The sequence below is a fragment of the Alligator sinensis genome, unplaced genomic scaffold, assembly GCF_000455745.1.
Source record: "Alligator sinensis unplaced genomic scaffold, ASM45574v1 scaffold61_1, whole genome shotgun sequence".
NCBI lineage: Eukaryota > Metazoa > Chordata > Crocodylia > Alligatoridae > Alligator > Alligator sinensis.
Genome location: NW_005841986.1, coordinates 2,211,707 through 2,229,170, shown reverse-complemented (window position 1 = coordinate 2,229,170; position 17,464 = coordinate 2,211,707). Strand labels below are relative to the sequence as shown.

The 17,464-nt window shown below is 41.5% G+C and overlaps 1 protein-coding gene across 2 annotated transcripts in view; it reads left to right on the top strand.

Moving 5' to 3' along the window:
- CFAP43 (cilia and flagella associated protein 43) overlaps positions 1-17,464 on the top strand; it is a 64,641-nt gene that overhangs the window by 12,581 nt on the left and 34,596 nt on the right. Inside the window, exons 6-13 of one of the 2 annotated variants that reach the window (XM_025201221.1) lie at positions 2,723-2,873; positions 4,387-4,449; positions 6,086-6,162; positions 6,892-7,023; positions 8,330-8,446; positions 9,805-9,885; positions 13,812-13,960; positions 15,526-15,629. In XM_025201221.1, coding sequence (XP_025057006.1) covers positions 2,723-2,873; positions 4,387-4,449; positions 6,086-6,162; positions 6,892-7,023; positions 8,330-8,446; positions 9,805-9,885; positions 13,812-13,960; positions 15,526-15,629 — 874 coding nt within the window. The remainder of the gene's footprint in view (positions 1-2,722; positions 2,874-4,386; positions 4,450-6,085; positions 6,163-6,891; positions 7,024-8,329; positions 8,447-9,804; positions 9,886-13,811; positions 13,961-15,525; positions 15,630-17,464) is intronic. The other variant, XM_025201220.1, reaches the window with a different exon arrangement.

The following is a 17,464-nucleotide window of genomic DNA, read 5'->3' as shown; positions in this document are numbered from 1 at the left end:
AGGAAGGTGAGAGATGTTTTCTACCCAGCTTGGTTTATAGCCTTGTGGTCAGGGCAATCTTCTGGAAAGTGAGAAAGAAATGGGTCTGACTCTCTCATTTCGTCATGGGGGGAAAGATCTATACACCAGGTCTCCCATTTCCTGGGCCAGTGTTCTTGCCAAAGAGCTATTGGGCAAAGGGAGGGAAGCACCTCCTGTATTCAAGAGTGGATGGATGTGCTGTGGCTTTATTCTGAATTTATCACTGTTGTTATTTAGATTCTGGTTCGAGTAGGCATCTCCCCTCTGACCTATCTGGAGCCCAGTGGAAACACCATCTGTGCAGGGTGTCTGATACGATAGATTAAGCTGAGGCAATACAACAGTGGTTCTCAACCAAGGTGCTGCATCAGATACTAAAGCTCCAAGGATAAGTGGGAGTTCAGATACACGCTAGACCCAACAGTCGCACAGGGCAGCTGCAGCCACCTTTCTGCTGAGTGTCTGGGTGACCTGGATTGCCCTTGGAAGGCACCTCTGTAGGAAGCCTAAATGCCTAACCCTGCCAGTTAGTATTTGCTCTTCTCCATTTGAGCAATTTAAGCCCTGTGGCACCTATGTGGAAGTATCTTAAAGGCTGCATAGGATTTGGTACTAAGTGACTAAAATCACATGGGGGTCTTTGACAAATCTTGGGCTATTTCTGACTCCATATCCTGTGATTCCAGCATATGGAGTCACTGCAGACTCTTGAAAGACTCCAGGTATTTTCTAAAATTACAAACTCTGTAAATTATTTCACCTTCTGTATCCAAACTACCATCCCACATCTCACCATCAGTTCACCAAGCTATTCATATTGAATTCTTTTAATCTTTCCTCTTAGCTATTCTAAAGACTGTGTTGCTTCTTCACAGAATTTGCCTCAGCTTTCTTCTTTCTAGCTATGGTACTTGTAAGGCTGCCATTACTTTAGCACAGTATTCTCAACTAGGGTGCATCAGATAAACCTAATGTAGGAAGGAGCACACCTTCCTGCCGTAGTCGTTTCCCAGCACAGCCCCATACATGCCACCTGGAAACAGAGGCATGGGGTGGTTTCACCTGACCACAGTGGCTTGGCAGCCTGGGGAGACAGCTGTTTGAGAACCCTGATTCCATAGATTTATCTCCAGGTTGTCACACTACCACAGCCACAGGAAACCACTCCAGCCCACATACCTTTGTTTCTAAGAGATGCAAGCAGGGCCACACTGGGAGCTGGGTTTGCTCCTGCTTGCATTTGGGTATCTGATAAGCTGAGGCAGTACAACAATGGTTCTCAGCCAAGGTGCTGCTGAATTCAGAACAGTTATGGATGGGTGCCTTGACCTTAAAAAGGTTCAGAACACTTCTGTAGCATCCCATTGTCTCTCTGACCCTCGCATTTGCAGTTTCACTGACCTGCATTCTTGCATACTGGCTCCTGGCTTCTATCCCATCCAGGAAGAGCACAAAACAACTGGAGATGCTCTCTGTGCCTGAAGAAGGGTGTTTGTACCCAAAAGCCTGCAAATAAATTTTTTCCAACTATTTCAGTTTGTCTAATAAAAGATATCAGATTTGCCCAAAGAACCTTCTCTGCCCATGTCCTTAGACCAGCACAGCTACAACCAACACCTCTGCAGTATCTCAGCCCCTTGCAATTTTTAATGCATTTATTTTAACTAAGCCCCATAACATACAGAATAGCTATTACCCCTGTTTTACAGATGGGACATTTAGGCAGAGAGAAGATAAGTAACTTTGTCCCAAGAGTGGTAGAGAGGTAAATAGTGATAACAGGGCAGTCTTACGGGACAATCTGGATGGTTTGGTAAGCTAATACCATACAAATAAGACATATTTTAATACAGTCAAATGCCAGATCATATATATGGGTGCAAAGAATGCAGACTGTACTTACAAATTGGAGGACTGTATGCTAGAAAGCTAAGACTTGGAGAAGGATTTAAGGGTCATAATGGACACATGGACCTGAACTTCTAGGGCAATGGCAGGGCAAAGAAGGCTAATCTCATCTCTGGGTGTATATATAGAGGAATAATGAATAAGAATCAGAAAGTGATTTTATCTCTGCATGTAGCATTGATGAGCCTGAGGCAAAAACACTGCATCCAGTTCTAGCGTTCACATTTTAAAATAGACATTGAAAAATTGTAGAGGGTACCGGAAGGAGCTGCAAATATATTATTCAAGGGCTGGAAAAATGTCTTATATAAAGCTACTTAAAGAGCTAAGTATGTTGAATTTCTCAAAAAAAAAAAAAGATTGGAAGATTGAGAGTTGAATTGATTATGGTGTGTGAATACTTTCAAAGAGAAAATGCTCAATACTAAACTCATCCACTTGTTGGAGAAATATATGTATAATGAGAACTAAGAATGGGATGTTAAATCCATACAAATCCAAATGAAACTTAAGGTGCATTTTTTAACAGTGAGGATGACAATGACTGGAGCAAACTACTGAAGGCTGTCAGTATCTTCAGACTAAGACTGGGTGGCCAGCTGGAAGATCATCTGTAGTCAAAGAAAAGTTATTAGATAGCTGTGAAGGGATAAATGAGTGAAATTCTATGGCCTGTGTTTTACAAGTGTTCACACGAGATGATCTAATGACCTCTCCTGACTTCACATTTATGTATCTGTGAACAGAAATGTTTGCCAACAATTGAAGGTCATTGATTTTTTTTATATTGAAGCCAAAAGATGACATCCAGCCTTCAGTGCACCCTACTGTCCACTGCTGGAGTGCAACCTCTGACCTGTATGTGGGCTGTGAAGAGGGATGTATTTTGGTGATTAATTCTGAGACACTGGAAACTTCTCTTCTTCATCAGAAATTTCCAACTGGTAAGAAACAGCTGGATTAAGGTGGGGTGTGTATGTACGCACACTAGGTCATTTTTCAGATTCATGTTTCTTTTCTTAGTATAATTATTCAGTTTTTAGAAAAGTCAAATATATTTTTCAGCCCCAACTCCCTAAACACATTTTCCCTTTGACAGAAACATGAAGTGCTTCAGTGCGTTAGTTCATTACAAACAAAATGCCAGTAATTCAGGTTTCATTAGCAACCCTACAGAACTGACAAAATCATTTATAGGGCAGGCATACAAATCTCATATTATTGTTACCGATTGATTGATTGATTGATCGATTGATCAACTGATCACAAACAACATGTTTGATGTCTGTACTAGAAAATTGTCATGTTCTATCATGTTAACTACCATGATACTGGAACTTGGGACTCTGCAGACAGGTACAAGGTGTTTTTGAACAGCATGTTAGTTTGTCATGGTTAATCCTGTGGTAACAGTTGCAGTCTCTACTGACTTGAATAGCATGTAACACAATGTTAGTTAACATGATTTCTCAAGTCCCTGTGAAGACAAAACAACAGAGAATTCATTCTCTGTCCCAATGTGTGAATGCACACAGAAAGGGGATCGGGCACAAAGCAAGGCTGGGTTACTTTTTATTTAACTTTAAATGAACAATGCATTATTGTCAGTAAGAAGTAGCAGGTGACTAGCAGTAACCTTGTTTGTTCTTTTATCTATAATATACACTAGTTTTAAGGCAGCAGCAAGCAGTGCTGACATGCAAAAATAAGGGTACTTGCTGCAAGCATGGTGGTAAAATCAGATTCGGGTGGGCATCCTCTACAAATTGTCTGTTAATCTTGTCAACATTAGAAGTTTAAACAAGATCAGTACTTGAATATCCCCCACGCTTGCTGCAAGAAGTGGTTTGGTTAATGCTGTAAGTGGATTACTTTGGGGTTTCATTTAGCTGTGGTGTGTGTCTATCTTTACTGCCTGTCCTGAAGTGCTGTGTTGTGGTGGTATATGTTCTTAAGCCTCAGTTAACAAGCACATAAATATATATTTAACTTAAAACATTCACATTTGTCACAGCACTTACATACAAGCACGTGCTGAATTCTCATGAAAAAATATTAAGCGTGTTGTGAACTGAACAGCTGCGACATTTCAAGTGGCCATTTTTGGGCTGGATGAAGTTCCTCTCTCATGAGCAAATAAATTAAGAAACCATAAGTTGTTATTATAATAAATAACAATGCTTTGCCCTACAAAATAAACTAAATTTCACCCATAGATTTCAAAATGGTAAGTACTGTTATCCCTATTTTACAGGTGGGGTGATTAAGTCAAATAACCAGTGTGACTTGCCCACGGTTACGCTGAGGAGTTAAATGACAGAAACCAAAAAGAATCTCAATCTCCTGATCCCCAGCTCTGTGCTAAGCTATAACTTGTCAGAATGTCAACATGCATTTGTTAGGTACATGTAAGATAATTGAAGCTGGTTTTTTTTTTATTTCTTTTCCTCTATCTAGAACGAAGGCAAACAATTGTTCAGATCTCACCAATGATATCTGAAGCAAATTTGAAAAAGGAAGGTACTTATTTGTTTAAATTAAACTAATTGAAGTGTAAATAATACCAGTGGCTGCTGGGAGCTGCAAGGTACATCAATATGTCTCAAAACCAGGAGGAGCCCCTACCTGGAAGGGTTATATGGAAGGGCCCATGCCTGGTCCTGACTGCTGCAAGTATGTAGCGGGGCATGGAGTGGCCGCCAGGTCCACCCCATCCCTTCCTCGCCTGTGAGCAGTGTGTCCCAGACCAGGGGAGGGAAGCTAAGTTCCTCCCAAGCCTCCTCCATGGGGCTTGCAGCTCTCCTTTCCCCCTCATGGGTGCTGAAGTTCCCCCAGTGAGGCCTGGCAATGGCTTCTAACTCTGCCCTGGCTCTGCACTGTCACCACCCGAAGATCCCAGCCCCGGACGCAGTTCCAGAGAGCCACATGGACAGGATGCGCAGGTCAGTCAGGCGCTATGCCCGGGGCTGGGGCTGAGACCATAGGCAGTGACAGTGCAGGGCCCTGGTGGGGCAGAGCTGCAATCTGCTCCCTGCATGCTCCTGTCCATGAAACCTGCACTTGTTGCAGGGGCATGCAGACAGTGGGTCATGGCTCTGACCCGGCCCCGGCTCTGTGCCATTACTGCCCCGAAACCCTACCCTGTGATTCCAGACTCACCCGTCTGTCCCACTCCTGAACACTGCTGCCTGGGTCCCCATCCCATATAGGGAGTTTTGGTGAACTGTTTGGGGAGAGGTGCTGACCTGGCCCATGATAGCTTGCCAAAACAGCCTATGTGGTCCTTGGGCCCAAATAATTGCCCACCCCTGGGATAGGGACTCTGTAGCAGAAAAAGTGATATAAAAAGGTTTCATGACTGTAGGAAGTTTGAAAAGCATTGTTGCAGGGCTTTGAGGCACTTTTTTATCTCTGCATCACAAATCATTAATGGAATTGGTGCTAATGGACATGCTTATGAACAGCCTCAGCACAGACCAGGAAACAGGAGTTATTTCTGTTAATTTTAATTAAGGCTGTCAAACGATTCAAAAATGTAATCTCGGTTAGTTGCACGATTAAAAAAATTAATCGCAATTGCAATTTTCATTGCACAGCTAAAAGCTCCAAATTATGCAAAATTATGCAGGTACTTGTATGGTGTCAGGTGTGTGTGGGGGTGGAATGTGTGGGGGACTGTGGGTGTGTGGGTAGGGTTTGGAGCCTGGGGAGAGGGCGGGGTCCCTGCATGCCCTGGCAGGATGCAGGGTACTGTGGGTCAGGAGTGAGGGGCAGCAGCAGGGCTGGGAGGCTGTGGCTTGGGGGTGAGCGCCAGATGCACACACACACGAACAGAGTCATACACAGACAGTGCCCAGCAGGTAATTCTATGGAGGGGAAGGGATGGGGGCTGGGGGGCAAAGCAAGGCCCCCACAGTGTGGGAAGGAGTCGGGCAGGGGCAAGCACTGGAGTGAATGGGGCCCCAGGGCCAGGGTGGGTCATGGGACGGAGCCACAAGTGGCTCATCCAGAGGGGCAGTGTGTGTGGCTCCCCACTGCTGCATGCACCTTTGGGGAGGGCATGGGGGGCATGTGCCCCCCAGATTTGCATGTGGAGCGGAGATGGGCTGTCTAGTTTTTTTTTAATTATATTCTGTTGATTTTGCTTTCCCCAAAGGTCAAGAGGAGGGCTTGGCGCAGTCTGTTGTGCTCACTATGGCTTTTCATAAAAATGGACTGTATGCAGCAGGAAGTGTAAGAAATCCCCCTTACTCCCTGAACAGCTGCATGCAGTGAGTTTGCAGAGTCCACTATGGATAGAACCAAAGAGGTGTAGAAAGGAGACTTCTTGCTAGTCTTACACATATACTGCTGTTTACAATCTGCAACAACATACACAGAAAGAAAATGCCATTGTTTTGAAAGTCTAATATGCAAGTAGTGGTTAGGATTCCTGTGTTTATTGGTGAAAAGCAGTTGATAAAGAGCTTTCCAATGAGAACTAAAGGGCCTAAAGAAATGGAAAAGAATGGGAATAAATGTAGAAAAACAGAATTACAAAGATAGTTGTCCTGCTAATTATACTAGTAGTCCAGCTCTTTCCTTTTCTGCATGACACAAACTAACAGTAAAATCTTGCTTGGTTGTTCTCTTTCAAAACCCAAGGGGGAAAAATTCCTGTGCTGTCTCAGTTAAATCAGATCGGGGTGCCTGAGTGTTAACTGATCACAGAATCAGACCCATTAAAATTAAACGTGGGCTGTTATTAAGTCTAGATTTTTAAGGAACGTTTTCATCTTTCACTATTTTGACCTGGGAATCTCCTATATACGGACAAGATAAAAGTTAATAAGACCATCTGTGACAAGGAACATTGGAATCCCAATGTAGCTGGAGTCCTCAGAAGGTCTCTCAGTGAAGCTTTGCTGTATCTGTTAGGAAAAATGGTCTGTAACTTTCTTGGATTTATATTTTTCTACCTAGGATGGCGTTGTGCATATGTGCCAGCCCAAAGACTCATTCTATACAATGAAAAACTACCTTGATGTATCGGAACCTATAAGCAGCCTTGTTTTCTCCCCTGATTACTCCAGATTGCTAGTAGAAACAGAAAAGGTACGGTATGTGAGATAATAATATTAAGTGGCAAGATGTCCATGCCAGCTGCAGAAGCTGCACAACACTGTTGGAATTTCTGTGCCCAAATTCACCCATAATATAATCCTGTCAAAGTCAATACTGTTACCCAGAGTGAATTTGGACCAGTCTCTATAGAACAGGGGTGCTCAACCCCCAGCCCACAGGCCAGATCTCTCCCCTGGCCTGTGGGGCTCCATGAATCTGAAAATCTGTCAGGGTGAGGAGCAGTGGCAGTGTTAATCACTGCTCCTCTCCTGCCAAATTTCTGGATCCATGGAGAGCGCCAAGGGCCTCATAGTGTGCCTTGCATGCTAAGTTGGGCAAGCAGGGTGGCAAAAAGCCTGATCCTGATCCTTGCATGCATGTGTTCTAATCCCAGCACATGGGGGTGGTGCAGGGCCGGGTCCCAGTGTGCAAGGGTGGTGCAGGACCCAGTCCTGGTGTGCAGGGTTGGGTGGGGGTGCATGGGGTGCCAGAACCTGATCCTAGGACACAGGCCCTGATCCTGGCATGTGGGGCCTGATCCAACCTGCAGACCAGCTCTCTGTCACTCATCTGGCCCACGAGGCCAAAAGGTTGACCAGCACTGGTATAAAACGTAACCTCTATGAAGTACAAAATGATGTCTTCTAGATCATCTAGATGGTGGTTTGTACATATAATTGTTACCTCCTTCTTATTTCTGATCCTGCAGTAAAATGGTGAGAGCTAAAGTATTAAAGAGTATGGGACTCTTAAATGTAAATGTAGGCATGTACATAATAAATCTTTGCAGTATCAAGATCAAAGAGGTAGGGCAAAGGGAAATTTAAATTCTCTTTCTCCTTATAAGCTCTGTATTTCCTTGTCCTTGTATCATTTCATTTGGCTTTTTTAAATGTTTTGATAGTTTGCTTTTTACACATAATTTCCATGATAATTCAGGAGAGAGAAAAAACCATCTTTGGGTAAAAGGTTGAGACTGCAGGAGACTGCAGGTCTGGATTTCTGGGTTCAGTTGTTGGTTCCTTGCTCTCTTAAAGGCTTTGTAAATCCAGCTTTGTGGCTAGCTGGATCCAAGTGAAGTGCACTAGCTGAAAATCAGGTGTGTGTAAATTGACTTAATCCTCTAAATTCAGTTCAGTGGACTAAATTCAGGTATCATTTTGGAACCAAGAGTTCTAGTTTTTTGTATGTCTTTTTGTCTCAGACCAACACGGCTACCAAGTACACCCCTGGACATATGAAGGCTTTTACTGAACACTCTATAGCTAAATAATGAATTATCATTTGCAATTGTCAGGGATCAGTGTATATTTATAAACCTACTTCCAGTGAGGAAGCTGTCAAGCTCTTGGATGCATCCAGCAGTCATTTCCTGTCAGCTGATTTTCTTACTCCAGGAAACAAATACTGCGTGGTAAGGGACCTGCTCATTTATTAACTGTAATAATGGTTATTCTCAAATACTGAAAATGTTGCTGTGAAAGAAAGGCAGATGTGTTCTAGAGACTGGGGCTCACTCACATTATGATCTATGCATGCAAACATTTACTGATTTGAAAGCGAGGTAGACTTACTGCTCATGAACGTACATTTGCTAGTCCATTGTAATGGTTTCATTTGTCTGCTCCAGTCCAATCCATCCCCATGCTAACTAGGTTAAATCTAGCCCTCTTTTATTCAGAAGTTCATTCATATCTATTTTGTTTGTCCATATCCTTTGTCATGCCAGTGTGTATCTATGGTATGTTATTAAAATGACAGGGCTTATTTCATCTTTAAATTAATGTGACTGAGATTATAATCTAGCTCTGGGGTGCATAATGATAAAACCACAGATTAGTAAATTCTAATGCTGGCTCTGCTGCTGGCTCACTCAGCTCCATGTTCATACCAGTGCTGGATTTGGGCTCAGTACAGAGAATGAAAGCTGAATTAGGTGGCTTTATGGTACCCATACTTCAAAATGGCAGCAGGGGCACTTTAACTAAAGGTCATTTGATGAGCTTTAATTAAAGTGCCCCCACTGCCATTTTGAAACATGGGGACACTAAATATACATGATGCAGAGGCTGCTAGAGCATGCTAATTAGCATGTGCCAGCAGACTTGCAGCAGACTCAGTTAATCAAGTCCATGCTGACACGTGCTAAATAGCATGCATTAAAGCAGTGGTCCGTCACGTGTATAAGTGCCCTTACTGCCACGCTCTGACTGGCCTTTCCAGCACTCAGGTTAGACTAGTGAGAGATTGGTACATCATGAGCTTACTTTCCTGCAGCCTCTACGGATTTTTCCAGGAGCAAGAGACATCTGATACATGGGAATGTCCTGGCTGTATGTCTCTTGATTTGCAAACACCTTGACATTCCTTTATATCAGGGTCCCCTACAAGATTTGGTTTAGAGCCAGGTGTATTGATTCTTCACTAGGTATGGAAGGTCCTAGGTAGCCAACCTAAAGTAACTTAGGATGCTAAAGTATCTGCCTCCTCATTTTGAGTATGGCAATGACAAAATTTTTCTGCTTTTTTAGAAGAGCTGAGGGTGAGTTAAAGATTTTTACATCACCCTAAAGAAAGAGTTCATTAGATTAGTCCTGCAAGATGCAGATGATCATCTTGTGTGAAGACTAGTTCTTCTCTTGTAGGTCATATCTACTGCATTTATTTGCCATAGAAAGTCACTGCCTGCTTCTTATCTATTTCCTGTTTATTTCCTTCTCCTCTTCCTCCCTGCCACCTCCTCTAATCAAAGTGTTCTCTCTTGTTGAACAGTCTGTAGCAATTTCAGGGGAAGTGCACTTTTGGTTGTTGGAGGATGGAACCTGCATCAGCAAGCTAAGCCTCAATAAACAGGTACAGATAATTGAGTGTTTACATTTGAACCAATCACAGCCACCAAATTAAAAAAAACCAACCCACGAGAATATGTTTTTGCAAAACACTTGTCAAAAAATAAAATGCCTGGAATTTAACATTTTAGGAGTACTGAAAGTTTGTTTGCGTAGAGCCCAATGGATCGGAAAGATCGTGGATCTCACACCCAGCTCTCTCAGCTCCAGAGATGACCTGTTTTTTTATTCAATGTAGTTCAAAGGGAAGGACCTCTAAAATGTTGACTGTACTTCATCACCTTCCAGTCACTTCACCCAGTTCAGGGCCACATCTTTCCAGCTGTTCCACAACAAGGTCCCCTTCTGAAGGCGAGTGCTGCCTAGTGTATGGCACGCTGGGCTGGAGTTCAGGAGACCTGGGTTCCATTCCTGGTTGCTACTAGCCTGCCAGCTGACTTTGATACATCTCTTCTCCATCCCCTGCCTTGGTTTCTCCAAATGTAAAATAAGGATGTTAAATTGTCTCTGCTGAGTGCTAGCTGAGGAGCTGGCTGGTGCATTCTGTCATTTTGATCCTGTTAACCATGTTTTATAAAATAATTTGAAAAGCAAAAAGCTGGGTAAACTAAAAAGGGTAAACTATTGTCAGCAGTAGTTTACCCTTGCGTGTCTGTGCCACCATGCAGCCAATTGTGTCCTAGCTGGTAGAGACCAGAAAGGCCTTTTGAAAGAAAAATATAAATCAGTTCATTAGATATAAAATAAAAAAACAAAATTTTTCTTAGCATTGAACACACAGGTTTGATAAGGGACATAAACGCGCATGCCATGGTCATTAGTGATCAGAATCTTAATTATTCTCACTTGGTACAAAACACTTACTATGCACAGAGGAACACCTGTACATTTTGTGAGACTAAAGAAGCTTTACTAACAAAAACTCACTCTTCTTTAGAAAGAATAATCAAAGAATTTTTGCTGTTAACTAAAAGTTTATACGATTTAGGGTTGAATTAAATTCTTTGTTTCATACTTGATGTTATACTTCTTGGCAAAAAACCCCAGGAAATCTCCAGTCCAACAGTTGTTAGAATTTCAAGACTATGATTACCTTTAATTTTCTAAAATATACACTGATAATTACAGTTTAAAAATGGATATTTTAAATCTGTTGAAACCTCACAGATCAGCTTTTGTCTTTTAAAAAATAACCTTTTGAATTTACCTTTACTTAACATACTTACATTTTTAATTATTTAATCTGAAACCCCTCTGGATAAAGACCTCACCTTCTTTTTGGTTTGGAAAGTGCATATCATATCTTGGATGCTGCTGGAAATAACTTTCACTGCCGCTATTTCCAATAATAATTAAAATACTGACCCCAGTGGTCCACTAAACCATGCCAAAAATGGCCCTTGCCATATTTACAAAACAAAAGTGAACCAGTTGCAACAAAATATTCTTTTTCAGCATTAAAACTTCCAAAACAGGTATAAAATATGGAGACCTATACTTAGAAATTGCAGAGGAAAAGTTCAGCTGGAATATTTGTATAGACTGTAGCAGTATGTTTACTAAAGCTTGATCAATAGGTCTTTGATGAACCTGGTTCATGTCACAAAACAGCAAAATGAAAGGAATTGGAAAGAGATTCACTTTTAAAAATGATTCCTTCAGGCTAACAAGTCTCTGCTGTGTCTCAGCAAAGAGCAGAAGAGAAAGCAGCATATTTGAACCTGTACCCTCATGATATGTCTTTATGCAAATAATTTCAAACAACAGCCATCCAAAGTTTTTAACTTAGCCACAAATATTTCTAAATCTGTTAGACACCATTAGCCTTATTAATACTACAATCCCCTATGTGGTCTAGACAGTCATGGTATCATGATCTTTTGTTCCTTTTGGTAAATGATCCCAAGACACTGCTGCTGATTCCAAACCTTCTGGATTTCCCTACCCAGATCTCTACTCCCTCCCTAGCCTGATGCTGCCTGGCCTTCTCAGGCAGACCAAGAATGTTCAGCCCTGATTGGTGACTTTTTTGCCCATAAGCACCAAGGATCAAGAGGGCATCAAATGGACCTGGTCAGGCTTGCCATACTGGAGATACTAGATTACTGAATCTCAAGCAGAGTGACCTTTCCACCAGTTCAGTATAAGGTCCACCTGGCAGGAATTTCAGCCTTCCACCTGCCATTTGAGGGACGGACACACGTTTTATTACCTGACAACCCTCAGGTTTCTTAAGGGGCTATCTTTTCCCAAGTAAGGAACTCATTCACAAAATGGGACTTGAATTTGGTCCTCTTTTGCTTACTAAGAGCCTAAGAGCACCATTTAAACCTATGCAATGTGCTCTTCCATAGTCATCTCCATGAAAACAGCTAGTAGCAGTTATATTGGCAAGCGGGATGGGTTAGATCAAAACCCTTATGGCAGATCTTTCCTCTACTGCCTTCTACCCAGATAAAGTAATTCTAAGAACGCATCCCAAATTCCTGCTCAAAGTCATTACAGACTTTTTTTCAGGGCAGCAGATCAAACTTCTTCCCAGAGCCTCGGTCCTTGCATACAGAGGCTTTGCTGCATTCATTGAACCTTAATTGAAAAAATATAATATGTTCAGAATGGCTTCTCGGCACTTTTGTATCCATGACTGAGAGATCAAAAGGTGCAGCAATATCATCTTTGAGGTTGTCAAGCTGGATCTTGGGCAGTATACAACTATTCCGTGAGACAGTTAAGGTGGAGCTGCCATCAGTCATAAGGGCACATTTTCCCAGAAACCATGCTACGTCTGTGGCATCCCTTCTAACGTTCCCATAGGAAACATTTGTAGGACAGCATCATTTGTAAATTCCTAAATTTGTAGGACACCAGGCATTCCCTTAATTCATTTACAAATCATTACACCATTGTGGTTGGACTCTTCTTTGTTGGTCAACGGTGGAGCTGGTCAGAACATTTCCAGTGGAACAGTTTTGTATTAGCACATCCCATTTTAAGAAAATAATTCTTTGTTAAATCTTTTTGATTTTGATACTTTTATTTTTTTTAATATCAGAATAACCCATTCTGACATTTTCAAAATGAAAACTTTTGATTTTCTATTCCCAAATGATTTTTTTTCCATTTTGAAATGAAAAATATAGATTAAAAATGTAAAAAGTATCAGAACTGAAATAAAAAGTTTAAAATGTATTAATCTTACATGTGGTGATTAACCTACAGAGAGAGGTAGTCAGCTGTGTTAGTCTGAAGGCAGGCAGAAGACAGGGTAGATTTGTACAGTATAGACTAACTTAGTAAGATATATATCTAATAGCATAAGCTTTGTATGAAGTGAGCATGGACTCACCAAAGCTTTTGCTATATAGCTCTCTGATTTAGTTAATCTATAAGGTACAAAACTACCCTGCCGTCTGATTAATCTGACATAAATTATTGGAATTTTATTTTGAAAAACATGTCAAAATGTAGTTGTTCTGTCCTGATTTGAAAGGTAGAAAAGTGATTTGAAAGATAGAAAATTATCAACATCTTGAAATATTTTGCAGCATAGAAAATAGTCTTTCTCAGCAGGTCTACTCATCAGCAAACTTCTCTGAACAGTTTTTGGTTGAGTGCTAACTAATTTCACACCAAGCCAGGTTGGGGTGAAGGTGGAGAAAAGGGTTAATGATGAGCTTGGAGGATACGTATATGTAAATCATTGGATGGGAACAAGGGTGATCTTTAAATTTCCAACATCCATAGTATAATAATATACTATCAGTATAATATTTTTATGAACTTTTCTGAACATGCGCAAGTTGAAGTTTTATGCACGTGGATCACTTGTTTTTTTAATTTGAGAAAATTTGTGTAGCAAAGCAGGTTATATACTAAAATGCCATCTCATGCAATTGTGGAGATGCTTAATATTTTTTACTGTCCAACTAGGCAACTGCTTTGGTTTGCTGCCCCTCCTCACACAGTGTTGCTGTAGGCACCAAAACGGGTCATGTCCATTTCATTGATGCTACCAAAGTAAACACCCCACGGGTGGTTCACCGAGTTCTTCTTACCCACTTTCCTGTGCTCTGTTTGAAGTAAGTATGTAATGGCAAAGTGCAGGGAAAGTTGCGACTCTGAGTCTGTCAAGAGATGTGTGAACACAAGTGACACATTGTGGAATGAATTCATGATAAGAATAAGGTATAACAATATTACTTTGCTAGAGTATTCTCCTCTGTAGGATCCAAAAGCGGTTCAAACTGGAGTTGACCAGGAAATGTAAGCCCATGGAAATGTTTAAGATATTGAAGAAATTTTCTGTTCCAAAATAGGATGAAAAGTTGAAATATTTCACAAGCACCAAATCTGAATGTTTTAAGTTAATCAAAACAGTTTGTTTCAGTGTCTATTCTTATTGTTTCTATAATTATATTAAATTTCAAAATGAAAAACTGTTTCAGACAAGAAAAATTAGAATGATTCATTCTGAAAATGTCAAAACGATCTATTTTAAACCATTTCAAAACTTTTAGCAGCATCTGTTTCAACAGATTTCCTGAGACCCTTTTCTATTCAGAGTGTGGGTTTTGACAGAGTAGCATTTTTGGCAAAAACCTTTTATCAAAAAATTCTCAAGCAATCTTTTTATAACAACAAAAAGATAGGAATCACTTCTTTTGAATTTGGCCACTTTTCTAGTTCGAAGTGAATTACTCGGATAAGTGGTGCATAGCACATTACACAGCAGTAGTGAAGAGAGACTTTGACTGAGGACAATGAGATATACCCATATTTGATTAAAAATTTTACAGAGCGCAATTAAGGTATTGATTTATAAGCTCCTTTCTGACAGATCAACCATGCATTGTAATTGGATAGAAATCATGGTATCTATTATTAGAGGGAAATGGGCTAAAACAGTCTGAGATGATTTTTAAATTTAAGGTTCCAATGAATCAAGCAATTTTAAACCTACTGCTTAAACCTCTGAGCCATTGCTTTTCCCGTGATGCATGTCAATTATTTACTATTTATTATTTTCTTAACATTTCACAAATGTACTGGTTTCTATAGAAGTAGCTGTAGCGATCCATTAGTTAGAAGCCTCATTTTGATATTGGTGATTTTAAATAAATGTAAACATTTGGATAAGGACCAGCGGAGATGATAATTATCAATCTACAATATTTTTATAAATAGAATTCATATTGAATCTGTTAAACATTAATAAAACAACCTATCATTTGAGAAGTTGGATGTTATCCTTTTGCATTATCACAGATAAATTATTAATAAAACAAACGGAGAGATTCATATAATAAAGTCTGAAGTGGCAGACTGAGAGGAATGAGAGATTTAATTATGTAGCTAAAAAGCTGCTCTATTACATTTCTAGCTTTAGATCAAAAGCCCACTAAAGTCAATGGAAAGACTGTAACTTCAGTGGGCTTTTGATCAGGCCACGCTGTGTAAATCCTATGGCTAGATCTCAGTTACATCTAAGCACCCGGGTAAAATGTGCACAGGTATGGTGGTGTAACTGAAAGCAGAATTAGGCCCTATGAATTATTGAATTGCTGAATTGTTTTGTGGGTAATCTGTACTTAATCACACGCAGACAAAAAAATGTTTTAAGCAGATTGACTTTTTTTTTATCTAGTTATGATGAGGGTGGTCAATATCTCATTGCTGGAGCTGCAGAAGGACATATCTTTATTTTAGACGCCCGGCCCTCAAAATTATTTGAGGTTCTTGGATACCTAGGTAATATATGTAAGAGTGTTCACTCTTTTGTACTTTCTGCATTTGGCATTAGAATACTTTTGAATGGTGACACAGTTGATTTCTAAATGTTTTTCTTTAACAAATGATGTTAATTAGAAACCAAAGTTTTTAATACTGGGAGAGAATGGCTGTGAAGGGTGGCAGCCTTGGAGGCTGTCTTGGTTATATCTATTTTTTCCCAAGTAAATGCTTTTGCTGCCTTGGAATTCACACATATAAATATATTTGCTGCCAAGACTCAGCCCTTCTCCTTTATTTCTTTTTTTTTCCCTTTGGGGGTGGGGAGTTCACTGTAAAGTTGTCATTCAACCCTGGTTCATATCTAGAATTTGGTCTGGCACCAATTTTTTTCTTACAATTTTGCTGAAGGCAGCACCAGTACTATTTCCTCATTATGGGCCAGACAAGCCATTGGAAGAAAAATAAATCATTTGATCTATCTTTCTGCCCAAGAAAGTGAAAATGTTGCCAGAACTCCTCAAGGTCCACTCTGAGAGGGGCTGAGATTGATGTTGAGTTTTACTACTCTATGTCCCATTAACAGAGTACTGTCACAAAGCTCCATCACACGGACCTAATCTGGGGACCATTAGGGCTGTCAGTTTTGCTGATCAGTATTAAAGAAGACAAAATGATACAACTGCAGGCTTCTTAACTGGTTACAAGGATCCTTCTGAGAGATAAAAATGATGTAACATATTAATAACTAATTTTTGACAGGCAGTATCGGGGCAGATGTAGAGGTGCAGCAGTTGGGTCACACCCCCCTTCTGCCACCACCACCACTGCTGCTCCAAATGACCCAGGCTTAGCAAAGGAGTAGCATTGGCAATGCGCAGGGTCCTCCTTCCAGCATCTGCTCCCTGCCCACTCCTCCGCTGGAGGTGTAACCCACCGGCTTGAAGGATGACCTTCTGCTCTGCCACTGCCCCTGTCCCTAACTGACACAGGTAGGAAGGGATCTCCAGGGCTCCTCAGGCCTTGCTCTGCAGGAAGCAGCTGTGCAGGGAGCTGGGCTAACCAAGGGACAGCAGCAATAGTACCCAGATTCCTCCTCCCAGCGCCTGCTCTCATCCAGCAGGGGACATTAAGTTGGCAGGCCCAGATGAGCTCCATCCGAGGGTGCTGAAGGCACTGGCCGACATCATTGCAGAGCCAATGGTGGGAATATTTGAAAGCTCGTGGCGCATGGGCCAAGTCCTGGAGGACTGGAAAAGGGCCAATGTGGTCCCCATTTTCAAAAAGGGAAGGAAGGAGGACCTGGGCAACTATAGACCAGTCAGTCTCACCTCCATCCTTGGCAAAGTCTTTGAAAAAATTATCAAGGCTCACATTTGTGAGAGCCCGGCAGGACAAATTATGCTGAGGGGAAACCAGCACGGGTTCGTGGCAGGCAGATCGTGCCTGACCAATCTAGTCTCTTTTTATGACCAGGTTACGAAACGCCTGGACACAGGAGGAGGGGTGGATGTCGTATACTTAGACTTCAGGAAGGCCTTCAATACGGTGTCCCACCCCATACTGGTGAACAAGTTAAGAGGCTGTGACTTGGATAACTACACAGTCCGGTGGGTGGCGAATTGGCTGGAGGGTCGCACCCAGAGAGTCGTGGTAGATGGGTCGGTTTTGACCTGGAAGGGTGTGGGCAGTGGGGTCCCGCAGGACCCGGTCCTTGGACCGATACGATTGTAATGTCTTCATCAGTGACTTGGACGAGGGAGTGAAATGTACTCTGTCCAAGTCACTGATGAAGACATTAAAGAGTATCGGTCCAAGGACCGAACCCTGTGGGACCCCACTTCCCACACCCTTCC